At 35.2% G+C, this 16,214-nt stretch overlaps 1 protein-coding gene across 1 annotated transcript; it reads left to right on the forward strand.

Annotated features, from left to right (window-relative positions):
* Positions 1-5,917: 5,917 nt before the first annotated feature.
* On the forward strand, positions 5,918-14,846 carry LOC125273123 (pancreatic secretory granule membrane major glycoprotein GP2-like). Its single transcript, XM_048198391.1, has 8 exons — positions 5,918-6,044; positions 6,188-6,226; positions 6,572-6,622; positions 9,576-9,934; positions 10,020-10,076; positions 14,104-14,532; positions 14,617-14,673; positions 14,779-14,846. The coding sequence occupies exons 4-8, from the start codon at positions 9,637-9,639 to the stop codon at positions 14,844-14,846; spliced, it is 909 nt and encodes a 302-aa protein (XP_048054348.1). The 5' UTR covers positions 5,918-6,044; positions 6,188-6,226; positions 6,572-6,622; positions 9,576-9,636.
* The last annotated feature ends 1,368 nt before the right edge of the window (positions 14,847-16,214 follow it).

Consider the following 16,214-nt stretch of genomic DNA (forward strand, 5'->3'; position numbering starts at 1 on the left):
TCAGCGGCCATTCGGGACGTTTAGGGGACTTTCGATTAAGTCCTCTTATTGTTTTTTATTTTACTTCTAGGTTAACAAAAGAACACAAACACGTTGTAAGGAGAAAAATACATTTATTTATTTATAATAAATGAGCAGTTTCATAATTGTTGTGCTCTTTCCGTGTGTGTGTGTGTGTGTGTGTGTGTGTGTGTGTGTGTGTGTGTGTTATGCAGTTGTGCACGCGCGTCTCTCGTTGTCAGCTGTGGTAGTCCGATGGCAGTTTTTTTCGATGGCTTCTAACCTAAAACGACAAAATGAACACATTCAATAATGTTTCAGGTATCCTTTGTCTATTAAGAAACATTTGTTACTGACAATTTGGACTCGTGAGACCAAGATTAGCGTACATTTGAAGATAGGCCGTAACGGTCAGCCGCGACGGACAACAACTTCAGCAAACGTTTGTAAATGTAATCTTGTCATATAATTTAAACTTTACAAGATAAACAGTGGTTATGGTAGCTAATGTCTGCTAAACTAAAATTTAAAATACCTTTTTGACCGACAAAAGAGAAAACTCAAGGCCTCATCTGAGAAAATCACCGGCAGGACCGTTAACTGTCGACTCAGCCGAGCGTTGCCATGGATACATGCGCGTAACCTAAGGAATGACGTCACTCGATCGTCACTTGCTTGTATCTCACAGTGTGGCTATATTACACTTTTTGCCACATGCTATACCTTTCTTATGTGTAAAAATTAAAGTAATTTTTTTTAAATAACTTTTCTTTAATAAAACCATGTTTGACAGGTATTTATGGGTATAGGAATTGTCTTACCTGTGTTATTTTCCAATTTCTTTGCCAGCAAAGTGCTTTTCCATTCTTCATCTTTTCTTTGGCTGCATTCATCAGTTGAAGTCAATAACATTATTTTAGAGCTCCAGTTCAGGGTGATTGGGACACTTTTTACCATTGAGATGACTTGGATAAAATGTCCCATTCTTATATTATCCCACATCTTATATTCAGTAGCCTACTATTGGGGGGCATCATGATTTTGATGTTTAAAATGATAACTGCTGAAAGCACACATGATCTGATGACATCTTTAATTAGTTAGTAGGTTGAAGTTACTCCATTATTTTTTCCCATAGGCTAACATGAAAGTTGTTCATTTTTAATATTTACTTCATTTTACAATGAATGGGTCATTCTACAGAAAAGTCAACTTTTCTGTCCTTTTACAGAAATATTACACTTGAAAACACTTTTTTTATATTGAAAACATTTTTTAAATATATTTTAATATGAAACAATATTTGAACAATTAAACCTTCTTGCGCATCAATGTGGCAGTATTTGTTTTTTAATTATAAAAATTCCAAACAGCACAGAAGTGCTCGTCCCCACAGTCATGTGGGAAAGTGCTTTATTTTGAGCTCAGAAACAGGGTTTAAATACAATAATGTATGCATAACTGTCAAATATATTATGTAAATGACATAAAAAAACAAAAACAAATGCTGAATAAATATTATAAAATATATATATAAAAAAAACCCTGGTGTTGTGTCACTGGTGTTACCTTTAACAAAAATCTCTTATTTTGAAATAAAAATCACACTGTTGACATCAATTGACTACCTTCGTCCTTCTTCCTGAAGATCCATGAAGAAAGACACATGGAAAGTCCACTATCTCTTTTCAGTTATCAGAAATTTTAATTAGAAAATCATAATTTCATATGAGCCTTTTAGTTGAAGTCACTGGTGTGACCTACTTTATTATTAGGGAATTTTAAAAAACTAGAATACAAATGGATTAAACTACTTAATTTAGTGAATATACCATGATTGACAACATGTGGATTGATACCTTGCAGCAGTCATAAAATGCATTTTTCATGAAAAATGTCACTGGTGTTACTGTCACTGGTGTTGTTTATAGAAAAAAAAACTTTATTCAAAGCTATTTATTTAGTTATTTTGCATAAAATAGCACTAAATAATGTGATTCTAACTTTTTTTCCTATTGTTAATCCTCCTTTGGTCAGATATGGCTAAATTGAGGGTATTTGGCTAAACTGAGAAGCTGAGAAGCAGCGACTTTACGGACAGCGTATTTTACAGACATTTTTAAAATGTTGTTTATGATCTTTTACTGACTGCTTTCACTAAGTGTCAATGAAAAGTCTTTGATTGTATAAAAAATTTAAAAAATTTAGTCTCCTCTCCTTGATTATAGTTGAAGAATAAGTAGGCTATCTTTGGTCGTATCTGTCACTGGTGATTCATTGTGTCACTATTGTTACTGTTTTTTGTCTGTCTCATTAAATAAAATGTGTCATATGTGACATGATAATACTTTTACATTCATTGAATTCTGCTAAACTCAAGAATTAAGATGTAAAGGATTGCATTACTTGTTTATAACTGTTTTTCAAATATTTCCATTGTTATAGCAAATACATGCATAATTAAATTAGCATAATTCAATCACTTTTAACTAACCTGATTGAAAAAAAAAAAAAAAACACATAATCTCCTTATTTTTTTCATTATCTTTTTTTCTGTAACTCTGACTGCATGTGCTGAAAAAAAATGAGAAATATCATTTCATAAAAATATTTAAAATGCCAGAGAAGTATGGTAACACCAGTGACAAAAAAATGGTACATGCTGTCTTTAAATGCACAAAATAATAATAATAATAATAATAATAATAAATCATAAAGCTGTCATTTGTATTCATAAAGTCAATGTGTAATATAATAATGTGGTCTAAGTTTAAACGTTTGAAAAAGAAATACATTTTAAGACATTTTGTCATACCAAAAGTGGACTTTTCTGTAGAATGACCCGAATTCAACTACTATTTTTACTTGAAGTAAAACCATAATATCAACCTGCACAACAAAACAATCATGGTTTCTGTAAATCCATTATCATGTTTAAAGGGATTTTTAAGGAACACAACCTCCTTTAAATCCAGTAGGTTTAGTTTCATTTGCCCTTTGTCTGAGTTTCAAGGTGTAAGGTCTGTTGATAAAAGGCAACGCTGTTTTTTTTTACAAGTGTTGTTATGGAAATACCAGATGAGGGACGTCAGTAGGACTTTCGCAAACTGGCAAGGACTTGAATGTCCTCCGAACGTCCGTCAGCGAACGTTACAAAGCGGACCAAACGCGGACGTCCCCCGAACGTCCGGCGAACGTCTGCCAGCGAACGTTAAAAAGCGGACCAAACGCGGACGTCCCCCGAACGTCCGCCAGCGGACGTTAAAAAGCGGACCAAACACGGACGTCCCCGAACGTCCGTCAGCGAACGTTACAAAGCGGACCAAACGCGGACCTTACGGACGTTCACAACGTCCGGGGGACGTCCCTTGTTTGCTGGGATCCACGAGTGATGTTTCAGCATGATCCAAACACTGAAGACACAAATCGTACCCATCCGAGGGAGACATGAATTTGAAAAAAATTCAAACAGACATGAAAAATTTGACCGTTTAGAAAAATGCACTCTTTGGTGAGGAAATTTGACTGAAATTTGACTGAAACACCCAGGGGAACTCTCTGCACCTCTGATATGCCATATGGTCCAGCAGCATGAGGGAGGTGCTTCTCTTAGATTAGATACAGGCATGCGGCTCTGAAGAACAAAGTTGAATGACAAATGTCATGCATGGCCAACTATGCAAATTTTGCTTGCCAATTTCATTTGCCTTTTCTGAATACATCAGAGGTAATTGGCGCTCTCAAGAGCAACCCACAACGTCTAACGTGATTGACAGAAAGGGAACCATTTTAATTAAACATGCAGGATTTTCTTGGTGGAGGGTGAAAAGCTTATTTTATAGATTCCTCAAAATAATCAAACTTTAAATATTTTCTGTTAAATATTTTCAAATTAAATATTAAAGGAGTGGATGGTAAAGGAAAGTTTATTTAAATTGTGTGGAATTGTAGTCGTTTAGTTGTAAAGTTATACATTTGTTAATCTTACACTTTTTTTTTTTTTTTTTTTTTTTTTGCTAATTGAGCTCAGAAAGCAGTTTCTTCTATAAGGACCCAATTTACAGTAAATGACTTTAAATATTCATATGCCTCACACAAAATATGTCATTTAAATATATATATTTTTAAGAGTGAGAGACAGAGGTTTTATGTGATATACATCTAAAACTAAACTATAACATAATACATATTAATCAATAGTTAATCATTTGTAATTCCAAAATAATTCAGTTTAAAAATTCAACAGCTAGCTAAAGTCTCAAATTCAAAGTGAATCTGTTTTGTCATGTGGCTTGAGTTTATATTAAAACATGTAAATGAGTAGATTGCATTTTTCTTTGGTTCAGGTCACATTTCCTGTATTATTGTAATGTATTTTTTGTTATAAAATATCTTAAGCAAAAATAATAAACATTAATATAATAATTGTTTTTCAACATGATTTTTTTTTTCCATGTTCCACAAAAGAAAAAGTAAAAGCTCCATAAGTGACTGACTCTGATTTGAGAGGAATAGTATTTCTGTATTAGAAATGTAACATACATACCCCCTAGAACTGTATATGCACATTTTCTGTTATTTGTCAGCATGAGTCAATAGTCAGAGTTTGAGGGATGGATGAGACTTGAAATTTCCATCTTATTGATTAAGTTAAGAAGGGAATGTTGGGATTAGTCAATACGGGTCACATCGAGCTGAGAAAAAACCCCTAATGATCAGTTACCAGCAGCTGCCAAAGTTACAACAACCATCACAGTCTTTAAGTTAAAACTGATGAAAACCTGATATTATACCTGATATATGTGGAATTAAGGTGATAAAATTAGATATTCTATTGTAATATTCCTGCTAGAACACAAAAGTCATGTTTATATGAAAATGCACTGACAAGGAACAGGATATGTGAGTGTTTTTATGTAAAATTTATATTTAAATCTGAGGAGGAAACAGTGGACTCATATTTCCTCATCAGAAAAAAAACAAAAAAACTCTATAAATATCTCAACACACGCAAATGTTATACTCAGATATGTTATAATTCATATATACATTTTATACGATATTCATACAGTTAATTGCCCACCATCAAAACACTTAAAAATTGTAGGAGCTTTGTTTAATCTCTTATTGGATTATGCTTTGACAACAAGTGTTTAAAACCATTCTCATTATGATATTCTCACAGTGTGAGTAATATGTGAGCTCATTGTGAATTCAATATGTTGAGCTGTTTGAGAGGATGCGGTTCAAATATTGGTCACTGGTTTGAACTCAGTGGTAATCAGTGTTCCAGTTGGTTGAGCACTGGGAACTTCATTTATGTTATTACAATTCTCTTCCTATTGATGCAGCGATGCAACAAGAAATCACAGTTATTTGGTTTGAAAGGAAGGGAAGTAATATGTAGGTTTAAAAGATGACCTGACTTCTAACTAAATCATTAACTAATCTATTTTGCATGTTGAATACTGATCTTGTACAACTTCATTGCTAGCATTTATGTCAAACATCTTGCAAAACTTTTAAATGGCTTGATATAATCCCTCAAATTTGCCTCAAACAATATCTTGCAATTGATCATGTCACACACAAACTTCAGGATGCAAAACACAACAATGGTAACAGATACATTTAATTTCAAGTAAATGATCAAGTACTATCTACAGTTCTTTTTATTTACTAGACCTCTTGTGTAAGTGAACTAAGCATTTGTCGGTACGATATACTATTCCTATTTCACTTTACTTAAAGGCAATCAGTTTTCGTGCTTTTTAAAGCAAGTCTAACTAATTCGATTTTACAGTGTGTAAGCTCATAGTTTGAGCCCACGGCGAGTATGCTGTGATGTTACACTTTTAGCTAACTGTGACCTCACATTGAGACCACATCATGAATATCCTGTTCAGATCACCGTGAGATCAAATTGTTGACTGTGATGGCTAATTTGTTTATTCTCCAACTGTAAAGGAAAGTCGTTCTCTGAATTGGTTTGTGTATAAAGAGAAATACACCAGATTGTCAAATGGCTTCCACCTTTCATAAAAGTAAGTATTTTTCTTGTCTTAAACATTGGTTATTATTGCCTCAAAAACTTTGTTTTTTTACATGAACTGCTGTCAGATGATGAATGTGGTTATCTCGAGCTCAAAATAACAATTCAGGAAACTGTGTTCATATTTCATGACAGGTGTTACAAGAACACCAGCTTCCATCTCTGTAATGCTGTGTAAGTGAGCAGTGTTGTTTTGCCTTTTTTTTTTTTTTTTGCAATGAATATAACACAAATGGTCCACACAGTGTTTTATTAAATATGTTGCCGAATTTGGTGATGCTTTTTGTTATTTATAAGAGTTTAATACTCTTAGTCCTCTTTAAAACATTTTACCTTGTTTAAATCCTTCTTGCAGAATTCCACATTGTTTTAATGACAAAAAAAAAAAAAAAAAATGAAATGATGAACGAATATTGAACATTTTTTATTGAATTAACTGTTTGTTAGGCCAACTGATTAATGTTTCAAATGTTATGCTGTTTTTATTTTGTTGATTAATATGTATTCATTTTTTTTTAGGTGTCTTAACACTTAACTTGGCCATTACAACTGACGCACAAGAGATGATTGGTAATGTATTGTGATGTCTTGTGTTTTTTTGGCAATTTGGCAGTGCACTGTATGAGAATATCTATAGCTTTTAATTGTTAAATGTTTTCATTTTCACAAATATACTTTTATAATGCTAATTTATATTTGTGCTTTTGGAAATGGATTTTACTATCTCCATTAGGCTTATTTAGGATTTTAGGTTCATTTTGAGCACACACAAGTATGCACTTTCTGCAAATGTAATTTTTGAAACTGTAATTGTTTAGTTTTTTTTTTTTTTTTTTTTTTTTTTTTTTTCATACTAACAGTCATGTGAAAAAGAAAGGACACCCTATTGAATTCTATGGTTTTATGTATCAGGACATAATAAAAAATCATCTAGTCCTTGACCTTAAAATTAGGTACATACAACCTCAGATGAACAACAACATATTACACTGTGTCATTATTTAACCCTTAAATGCATGACTGTTTCGCCAAACATTCTTACATATTCGGGTCTTTATCGACCCGGATCTATATCTAACAGGGAAGGATCTCTACCTGTCGCGATAATATAAAACTCCTCTGATATTAGATTAACAATTACAGAAGAATAAAATAAATCATATTTTGTTACCTTTTGGAGCTTGAAAGGGCTCCGTTTGAGCAGATGTTTTATGCCATCATCACTGTCCTCGTCAGAGCTCATTTCCCAGTAAATTCAGCAAATAATGGGCTAGTTTAATGTTTGAGGTCACAAATATGAGCCCATTCACGATCTCAAACGTATTCTCAAAACTATATAATTTTCAACATCTTCAAAATCAATATTTCGATCGCTAACAGCTTCACCAGATCCATCCAGTAACAGTTACAGTCATATTTGATTGCGTTCAGTACTTGCTCTGCATCGCTGAGCCATTTCATGTTTCTCTTATTATTTCGTTTTCTGTCGAATGAGTCGTCACTTCAGCATTGTGTATCAGACATTGACACCTTGTGCAATAAAGGTGAATTGCACTTATTCCGTCATCTAAGATTCAATTATTTTTATGCAGAACAAATATACATACACTCATACACATCTCGGGTCGTTTGCGACCCTATACCATTTTTATAAAAAATGAATACAAAAATAGGCATTCTTTTATGATTTTTTTTTGTGTGATATTATTTATAATGAATTGATTGAGTATACTAAGAAGGTTGATGTCTAATTTTAAAAAATGAACGAGGAGGAGGGTAGTGAATGACGTCCCGGGTCACTAAAGATTTGCATTTAAGGGTTAATTAACAAAAAAAAAAAACTAGGCCAAAATGGAAAAGCCATTGGTGAAAAACTTAAGTACACACTTACTGTTTCCATTGGAATTAAGAGGGTAAGTAGCAGTCAGACACTGCTAATCAAATGTCTTTAATTAACTGGTCATTAGCAAGTGTGATCACCTCTATAAAAGCAGAAGTTTTGTCAATTTGCTGGTCTGGAGCATTCAGGTAATGCTTAAAGGTCCCGTTTTTCGTGGTTTTTTGAAGCTTTGATTGTGTTTATAGTGTCCAATATAACATGTGTTCATGTTTCGCGTGTAAAAAAACACAGTATTTTTCACATAATTTACTTACCTGTATACAGCTGTTTCCACTGTCCTAAAAACGGGCTGATGACTTCCTTGTTCTATGAAGTCCCTCCTTCAGAAATACGTAACGAGTTCTGATTGTGCCAGCGGTTCCTGTGTTGTGATTCGACAGCTCTGAGCGCTCCTTGCCCGGAAAGGTCGCGCCTCTTACCATAACGTGGAGATGCATGCGCTCAGTGTTACTGTAAACATGTCTTTAATTTTACCCTATCAATTTGAGCCGGAATCAGACCCGGCGTTTCGACGACATGGCGACAAACACACTCTACAAACGCAACTCTTGTGTATTCCTGTGGGCGGAGGTTAGCGACGTCATTAAAGAAGGAAGTAGAGGGATGTAGTCCAAACTGGCCGTTCGATGTAGGCGACTTCTGTTAAATAAAATATCTCGCTTGGCATTGAACTTTGAGCTTTAAAATTTTACAGATTTTATTTATACTCTAACAACAACATTACACACTAACTAAAGTTTGAAACATGGGATCACGAAGAACGGGACCTTTAAGAGGAAACGCATAAGCAATGATCTTAGAGAAGCAAATGTTGCTGCCATCAGTCTGTAAAGGGTTATACAGCCTGTATAGCGAAATTAGCTCAAAAGGGATATTATTAATATTATTATAAGCAGCAACAGAGACAATCCAGCATGGATATAATGGATTTTAACAAAGGAAACTACAAATACATACAGCTAAATTTAAGCAAAAAATACATATATACAAGATAACAAAAAGTAAATAAAGCCTTCTAAATTAAGCAAATTGGTTAGGTCATCAATCACTGCAGCTGCTGTTAGAAGCTCCGCTTGCCATAGACACAAACAGTGTTTTGAGACACACACTTAGGACTGTACATGTGCATTGGTACGACCAGCCTGAAAAAATAGCTTTTTAACACTGAACATAATTTATTTAGCATAACATAACATTTGTTGTCAGAATTTGTTGCTGATTTTAAATGTTACTTAAATAATAGGTTTTGAGATTTCAGGATTTTCCCATTCAAGTAAACAGAACTTGGTTTTGGATGGCCAAAATCAGAGATGGTCTTATTATTGGGAGATACGAGGGTCGGTGGCTCTACCATTGGGGAAAGAATTATGGCCATCTTGCATCATGTGTACCTTGATATTAGAATAGCCTATAAGCTTAAAGGATAACATATTTGGCTATAAGATAATAACTACCAAACTCCAGTTTGAATGTTTTGTTAATACTTAATGTAAAGAGATATACATGACTTCAGATACAAGTTAAATAAGAAAAAAATAATAAAATAAAATCATGTATAATAACAATGCATGTTTTTTTTTTTTTTTTTTTTTTTCAAGCTATGTTCATTATTTTTCATAACAGATTCTCATCCTGTTGACCCCTGCTTCAATGCATGGAGAGCCACTAACAGACTTACACCCACATGTGTGACAGGTCTGTCACCTGGAGCGGCTGGTATCGTCTCTTCCTTTACGGCTTTAGTGTTCAGATCCCAGACACGTGTGTTGAGAAGTATCGCTGTAGCACTCGTGTCCCACTGTGGATACGTGGTGGACACCCAAAAGTTGAGGATGGAGTCGTCACTCGAGATGTCTGCGGTCACGCTAACAATTACTGCTGCTATTTCGGGTCTTTTCCCATTAAAGTTAAAGCCTGTCCAGGCAATTACTATGTCTATGAGCTGGTTATACCAACTGACTGCAATTTTGCATACTGTGCAGGTAATTATATAGTCATGAGCTCTTTCTATGCATTCATGATATTTGTGTTTCTGTTCATTAATCACTATTCATACAAACGTTTCAGAAGTTAACAGCATCAACACCAGCTCTGCAGCTGTCATACCAGCGCCCATCTCAACTGGTAATGTAACACACTGTGTCTCTATTGGCTCATTTACTGGCCTGATGAATGTGATGATCTGTAACATTGAATATATGTGAGTGAGTGAATGCGCTTGTGTCAGTACATTTTTTAAATAAGTTAAGGTACTTGCTTTGCAAACCACCATATCTGGCTGCACATAAAGACCATTAAAAGTAAAATTGTTTACAATAAGATTTAATTTGTTAAGATTAGTTAACATGAACTAATAATGAAATATACTTCTATCTTCTAGTGTGTCTGCTGTGAGATTTCAGTGTAAATGCTCAGGGCTGTGATTGGCTGACATCTTTGCATATGAAATACGTATTACATGTGGAACCCTCTCGAATACTTTTGCTATGTTTTACTGTTACAGCTGTCGAAATTAAAGAATCATGAAAAGTGTTGATTATAGCATTATATCTAAATCTATTGCCATCACATGAAAAGTTGATCGCGTGAATGCAGTGATCTTGTCATTGGAATGCGATTTCTACACTCTTGCTAATGCTTTCACCATAAATAACAAATGTGATGTAAATACAGTAAGAGCATTGTAACAGCATCATTAATTACATAATGGGAGTTTTGGCAAGTGTCCAGATAAAGTCATGCCGTGTGATTGACAGCTTCAGGAATTGTAAAGGGAGCGTTGGTCCCACTTTATATTAAGTGGCCTTAACTACTATGTACTTACATCAAAAAATAAGTACAATGTACTTATTGGGTTCATATTGAATTGCAAAACACTTTTGCTGCTATTGAGGTGGATACGGGTAAGGTTAGGGAAAGCTTTGGTGGTATGGGTAGGTTTAAGGGTAGGGGTAAGGTGTAAGGGATGGGTCAACAGTGTAATTATGAATGTAATTACAGAAATTAATTACAGATGTAATTACATGCAGGTGTTTTTAAAATATAAGTACAATGTAAAAACATGTATGTACACAATAAGTGCATTGTATCAAATGATTAATTAAAATGTAAGTACATAGTAGTTAAGGCCACTTAATATAAAGTGGGTCCGGAGCGTTCTATGATCTCTTTCTATATATAATTCAATCACAATTTAAATAACAGATTAGCTTCATGCTACTAAGATAAACAATGTGAAGTTCATTGTTTAGTAACTGCCTTGATTTACTGATGCATAAACTGTACACTGTAAAACACTGATCTGTAAATTAAAGGAAAACTCCACTTTTTTTGAAAATAGGCTCATTTTCCAACTCCCCCAGAGTTAAACAGTTGAGTTTTACCGTTTTCGAATCCATTCAGCCGATCTCTGGGTCTGGCCACTTTTAGCATAGCTTAGCATAGTTCATTGAATCTGATTAGACCGTTAGCATCTTGCTCAAAAAAAGAGTTTCGATATTTTTTTCTATTTAAAACTTGACTCTTCTGCAGTTGTGTACTAAGACAAAAGGAAATGAAAAGTTGCGATTTTCTAGGCCGATATGGCTATATATATCCGGCATAATGAACAAGGAACTTTGCTGCCTTACTTCTCCTGGAAGGGCACGCGCACACAGCGACCAGAGCAAGAGCACACCCATCAACGCGCGTTCAGGTTTACAGAAGTTGTTGGCAGCGACAATGTCACCAAAGAAGTGTTGCGGCACCATGGGTGCAGCAGGCACAATGATATTACACAGCGGCTGTGACCTCCTGTTTGCACAGGGAGCATGCCTTGCAACCATGGAGACATTTGTTAGAGACTCTGCGTAATATCATTGCGCCTGCGGTTCCGATTCATTACCGGGATCATTACCGCTGTGACCACTCCATCTTTTAGTTTCAAACGGTCTGTAAATCCAGCGTAGAACTGGGCCTTGTTTATGAAACCATAAGCTCCGATCCTGAGGGCTTGAGCAGCCACGAAAAATACAAGATATTCTCCATTCATTTTAACCAATAAAAAAGTGATTGCAACTATCAGTTTCTATGGTTATTTTAATAACAAATGTCGAGAGCGCATCAATGTAATGCGTGAGCACAAATCTCTCAGCTCCACTGGGTTCTTTGGGAAACAAGGTTATCTTTCCCTCACAACCAAAAACACACTTCTTTGGTGACATTGTTGATTTTGTGAAGTCCTGTGACCTGTGCAGTGCTGCCAACGACTTCCATAAAGCCAAATGCGCATTGATGGGTGTACTCTTGCTCTCTTGCTCTGGTCGACGTGTGCACATGCGCCCTTCCAGGAGAAGTGCCAGTACAAGGAATTCCATCCCCGTTTACATCACTCAGGCCGATACTCAAAAAAAAAAAAAAATCCAGTCCTGTGACGATTTGGAAGAGAATTTTTGGCACAGAAATACTCCATCATTCGTCCAACTCATGTTTTGAAACTTTGGCCATGTTTAGCATGAGAATCCAACTCTTTATCAGTGTAAATAAGCCCCTCCCACCTTAAATCATTATTTCTTGTAGATTAAAGTGGAGTCTGGTATTACTGCAAATCTGCATTCAGGATAGATCATACGGAAGGCTCAATGATGGGGCATATCATTTGAGACCTTTTCGATTTCTGACTATCGCTGCCTTAGTAAGTTGCAATTTTCATGAATATACAAAAATTATGCTTTTTGTTATGTGTAAGCAGAGCGTGACCGACTTAAAGATAAATATTCACCCTGAATCCTCCGTCTAAGACCAGAACTGACAAGTTAATGTCCATGAGAACGCAATCGGCCGATGTGAATTCTCTGTGCCAGGTCCCTAATGAATGAATAATTGAGAGTATGGGATACTCAGAATATTTAAAGGTGCCGTAGAACGTCTTTTTAAAAGATGTAATATAAGTCTAAGGTGTCCCCTGAATGTGTCTGTGAAGTTTCAGCTCAAAATACCCCATAGATTTTTTTTTATTAATTTTTTTAATGCCTATTGGGGCATCATTAAATATGAGCCGATTTAGGCTGCGGCCCCTTTAAATGCTCACGCTCCCACCCACGTAGCTCGCGCTTGCCTTAAACACCATAAACAAAGTTCATACAGCTAATATAACCCTCAAAATGGATCTTTACAAAGTGTTCGTCATGCAACATGTCTAATCGCGTAAGTATAGTATTTATTTTGATGTTTACATTTGATTCTGAATGAGTGGCTAAAGCTAACATTACACACTGTTGGAGAGATTTATAAAGAATGAAGTTGTTTATGAATTATACAGACTGCAAGTGTTTAAAAAATGAAAATAACAACAGTCTTGTCTCCGTGAATACAGTAAGAAACGATGGTAACTTTAACCACATTTAACAGTACATTAGCAACATGCTAACGAAACATTTAGAAAGACAATTTACAAATATCATTAAAAATATCATGGATCATGTCAGTTATTATTGCTCCATCTGCCATTTTTCGCTATTGTTCTTGCTTGCTTACCTAGTCTGATGATTCAGCTGTGCACAGATCCAGACGTTAATACTGGCTGCCCTTGTCTAATGCCTTGAACATGGGCTGGCATATGCAAATATTGGGGGCGTACATATTAATGATCCCGACTGTTACGTAACAGGTGTTATGTTGAGATTCGCCTGTTCTTCGGAGGTCTTTTAAACAAATGAGATTTATATAAGAAGGAGGAAACAATGGAGTTTGAGACTCACTGTATGTCATTTCCATGTACTGAACTCTTGTTATTTAACTATACCAATATAAATTCAATTTTTAATTCTAGGGAACCTTTAAAGATCTATATGAATACATAACCAATAGTTATGATTAATTCCTAATTAGAAACACAATCTAATACTAATAACCATTTGAAATTGGAGTCAGATTAAGCGTGGAGCTAAAGTAAAATTTAAACTAAATTCCAAAAATGAAGTGAACTTCACAGGAGCGCTGACAAGACATACACACACATTCCACCAATAGTAAACCACAACCATCCAATGAATTCCCCATGGACAAAATCTAGTCCTGCCCTTACAGTTTTAATAGTTTCCACACAAAACTAGAATTATTTTTTTTCAAAATAGTACAATTAAAGCAACATATTCTTATGTTTTTACAACAGATTTTCGTTCTGCTGATCCCTGCTACAGCTACACTGTGCTGGATGATCCATGGAGAGCCAACAGCAGACAATATTACAACTACTACTACTACTACTACTACAACTACAATTACTACTGTCACCACTACTACAAGTGTGACACCAATGTCATTTGGAGCGGCTGGTATCGTCTCTTCATTAATGGCCTGAGTGCTCACATCCCAGACACATGTGTTGCTCAGTATAGCTGTGGAACTGATGTCCCACTGTGGATACGTGGTGGACACCCAACAGTTGAGGATGGAGTCGTCACTCGAGATGTCTGTGGTCACAATAACAATTACTGCTGCTATTACGGGTCTTATCCCATTAAAGTCAAAGCCTGTCCAGGCAATTATTATGTCTATGAGCTGGTTAGTCCACCTTACTGCTGTTCAACATACTGTGCAGGTAATTATATTCACATGAGCTCTTTCTACACTTTCATGATATTTGTGTTTCTGTTCATTAATCACTGTTCATACAAACTTTCAGACACTGGCAGCGTTAACACCAGCTCTACATCTGTGACACCAGTGACCATCTCAACTGGTAATGTAACACACTGTGTCTCTATTAGCTTATTTTGTAAACTAGCAGTTAATCAGCAGTCTATCCTATAGTGTCAGGAACAGTTGTCTTTCTTCTGGGTCGTAGTGCTGACCCATTTGTTTAAGACACTGGCATGTTCAGGGAAAGGACACATTGGCTATGCACCATTATGAGAAATCAAGGTTAATTAAAACATTTATAAACATTCAATATATGTGCAGTAGTGATTGTGAGGTAGAGCTGCGGTATCAAAGTCCTGCTCATGACGGTATCATGTAACACCATGAATTGAAAGCTGTGGTTGCGATTGAGTCAGAAGGAGTACTTTTTGGGTGAACTCTGAATGTCCACAAAAATAAACAACATTGTGCAAATACTGTAAATCAGGCATTAGAATGCATCAGTGATCTGATTATACAGGTCACTGAAAACCATAAAATAAATGCTATTTTCTCTTGATCATATCACTAGGAATGTTAAGATTATGCTTCTGCAAATAATCAAGGTAAATATTAAAGTTGGCATGAAATCATAATTTATTTTGTTAGCACACATTACTAGTTTGTGATGAACAATTCATTTGTGCAAGTTAATCCAGAAAGAAAATACATTTTTAGGATTAGTTCACTTTCAAATTAAAATTTCCTGATAATTTACTCACCCCCATGTCATCTAAGATGTTCATGTCTTTCTTTCTTCAGTCGAAAAGAAATTAAGGTTTTTGATGAAAACATTCCAGGATTTTTCTCCATATAGTGGACTTCAATGGAGCACAAATGGTTGAAGGTCAAAATTACAGTTTACAGCAATCCCAGATGAGAAATAAGGGTCTTATAATTTTTATATGTTTTAACCATAAATGCTCATCTTGAGCTAGCTCTCTTCTTCTTCTCTATTTGAATTCCAGCCGTGTAGACACTGCTAAGTGAATTACTGCCCTCCACAGGTCAATGTTAGAACTAAATTGTCATACACAATATTCTAGTGCAAGTATATAACAATTAGTTCAAACTTTGACCTGTGGAGGGCAGTAATACACTTAACAGCGTCTACACGGCTGGAATTCTACTAGAGAAGCAGAGAGCTAGTTCAAGATGAGCATTTATTGTTAAAACTTAAATAATTTTTTATTTTTTTTTTTAGAAAATGAGTGATGGTTTCTCTAGATAAGACCCTTATTTCTTGTCTGGGATCGCGTAGAACGCTTTGAAGCTGCAATGAAACTGTAATTTCAACCTTCTTCTTTGGGCTCCATTCAAGTCCACTATATGGAAAATAATCCTTTTTTCATCAAAAGTCTTAATTTCTTTCCGACTGAAGAAAGAAAGACATGAACATCTTGGATGACATGGGGGTGAGTAAATTATCAGGAAATTTTAATTTGAAAGTGAACTAATCCTTTAATCAAAATCTGAAAATGTACTTCCCCTCTGGAATGACCTTCATTCTTTGATGACAGGTAGAACATCCCCTCCAAATGTCAGTCTGCTGCGAGCTTTAACAACGAGCTGAAAGGAACACCTACTTTTCTAGATCTAATT

This window comes from Megalobrama amblycephala, linkage group LG7 (genome assembly GCF_018812025.1).
Source record: "Megalobrama amblycephala isolate DHTTF-2021 linkage group LG7, ASM1881202v1, whole genome shotgun sequence".
Classification (NCBI taxonomy): domain Eukaryota; kingdom Metazoa; phylum Chordata; class Actinopteri; order Cypriniformes; family Xenocyprididae; genus Megalobrama; species Megalobrama amblycephala.

Excerpts from the sequence above, each read along its gene's own strand:
- LOC125273123 (XM_048198391.1), top strand. The coding sequence starts at position 9,637 with ATGTGTGACAGGTCTGTCACCTGGAGCGGCTGGTATCGTCTCTTCCTT. Across the intron at positions 10,077-14,103 it reads ACCAGCGCCCATCTCAACTG|ATTTTCGTTCTGCTGATCCC; the intron begins GTAATGTAACAC and ends TTTTTACAACAG. Across the intron at positions 14,533-14,616 it reads CTGTTCAACATACTGTGCAG|ACACTGGCAGCGTTAACACC; the intron begins GTAATTATATTC and ends ACAAACTTTCAG.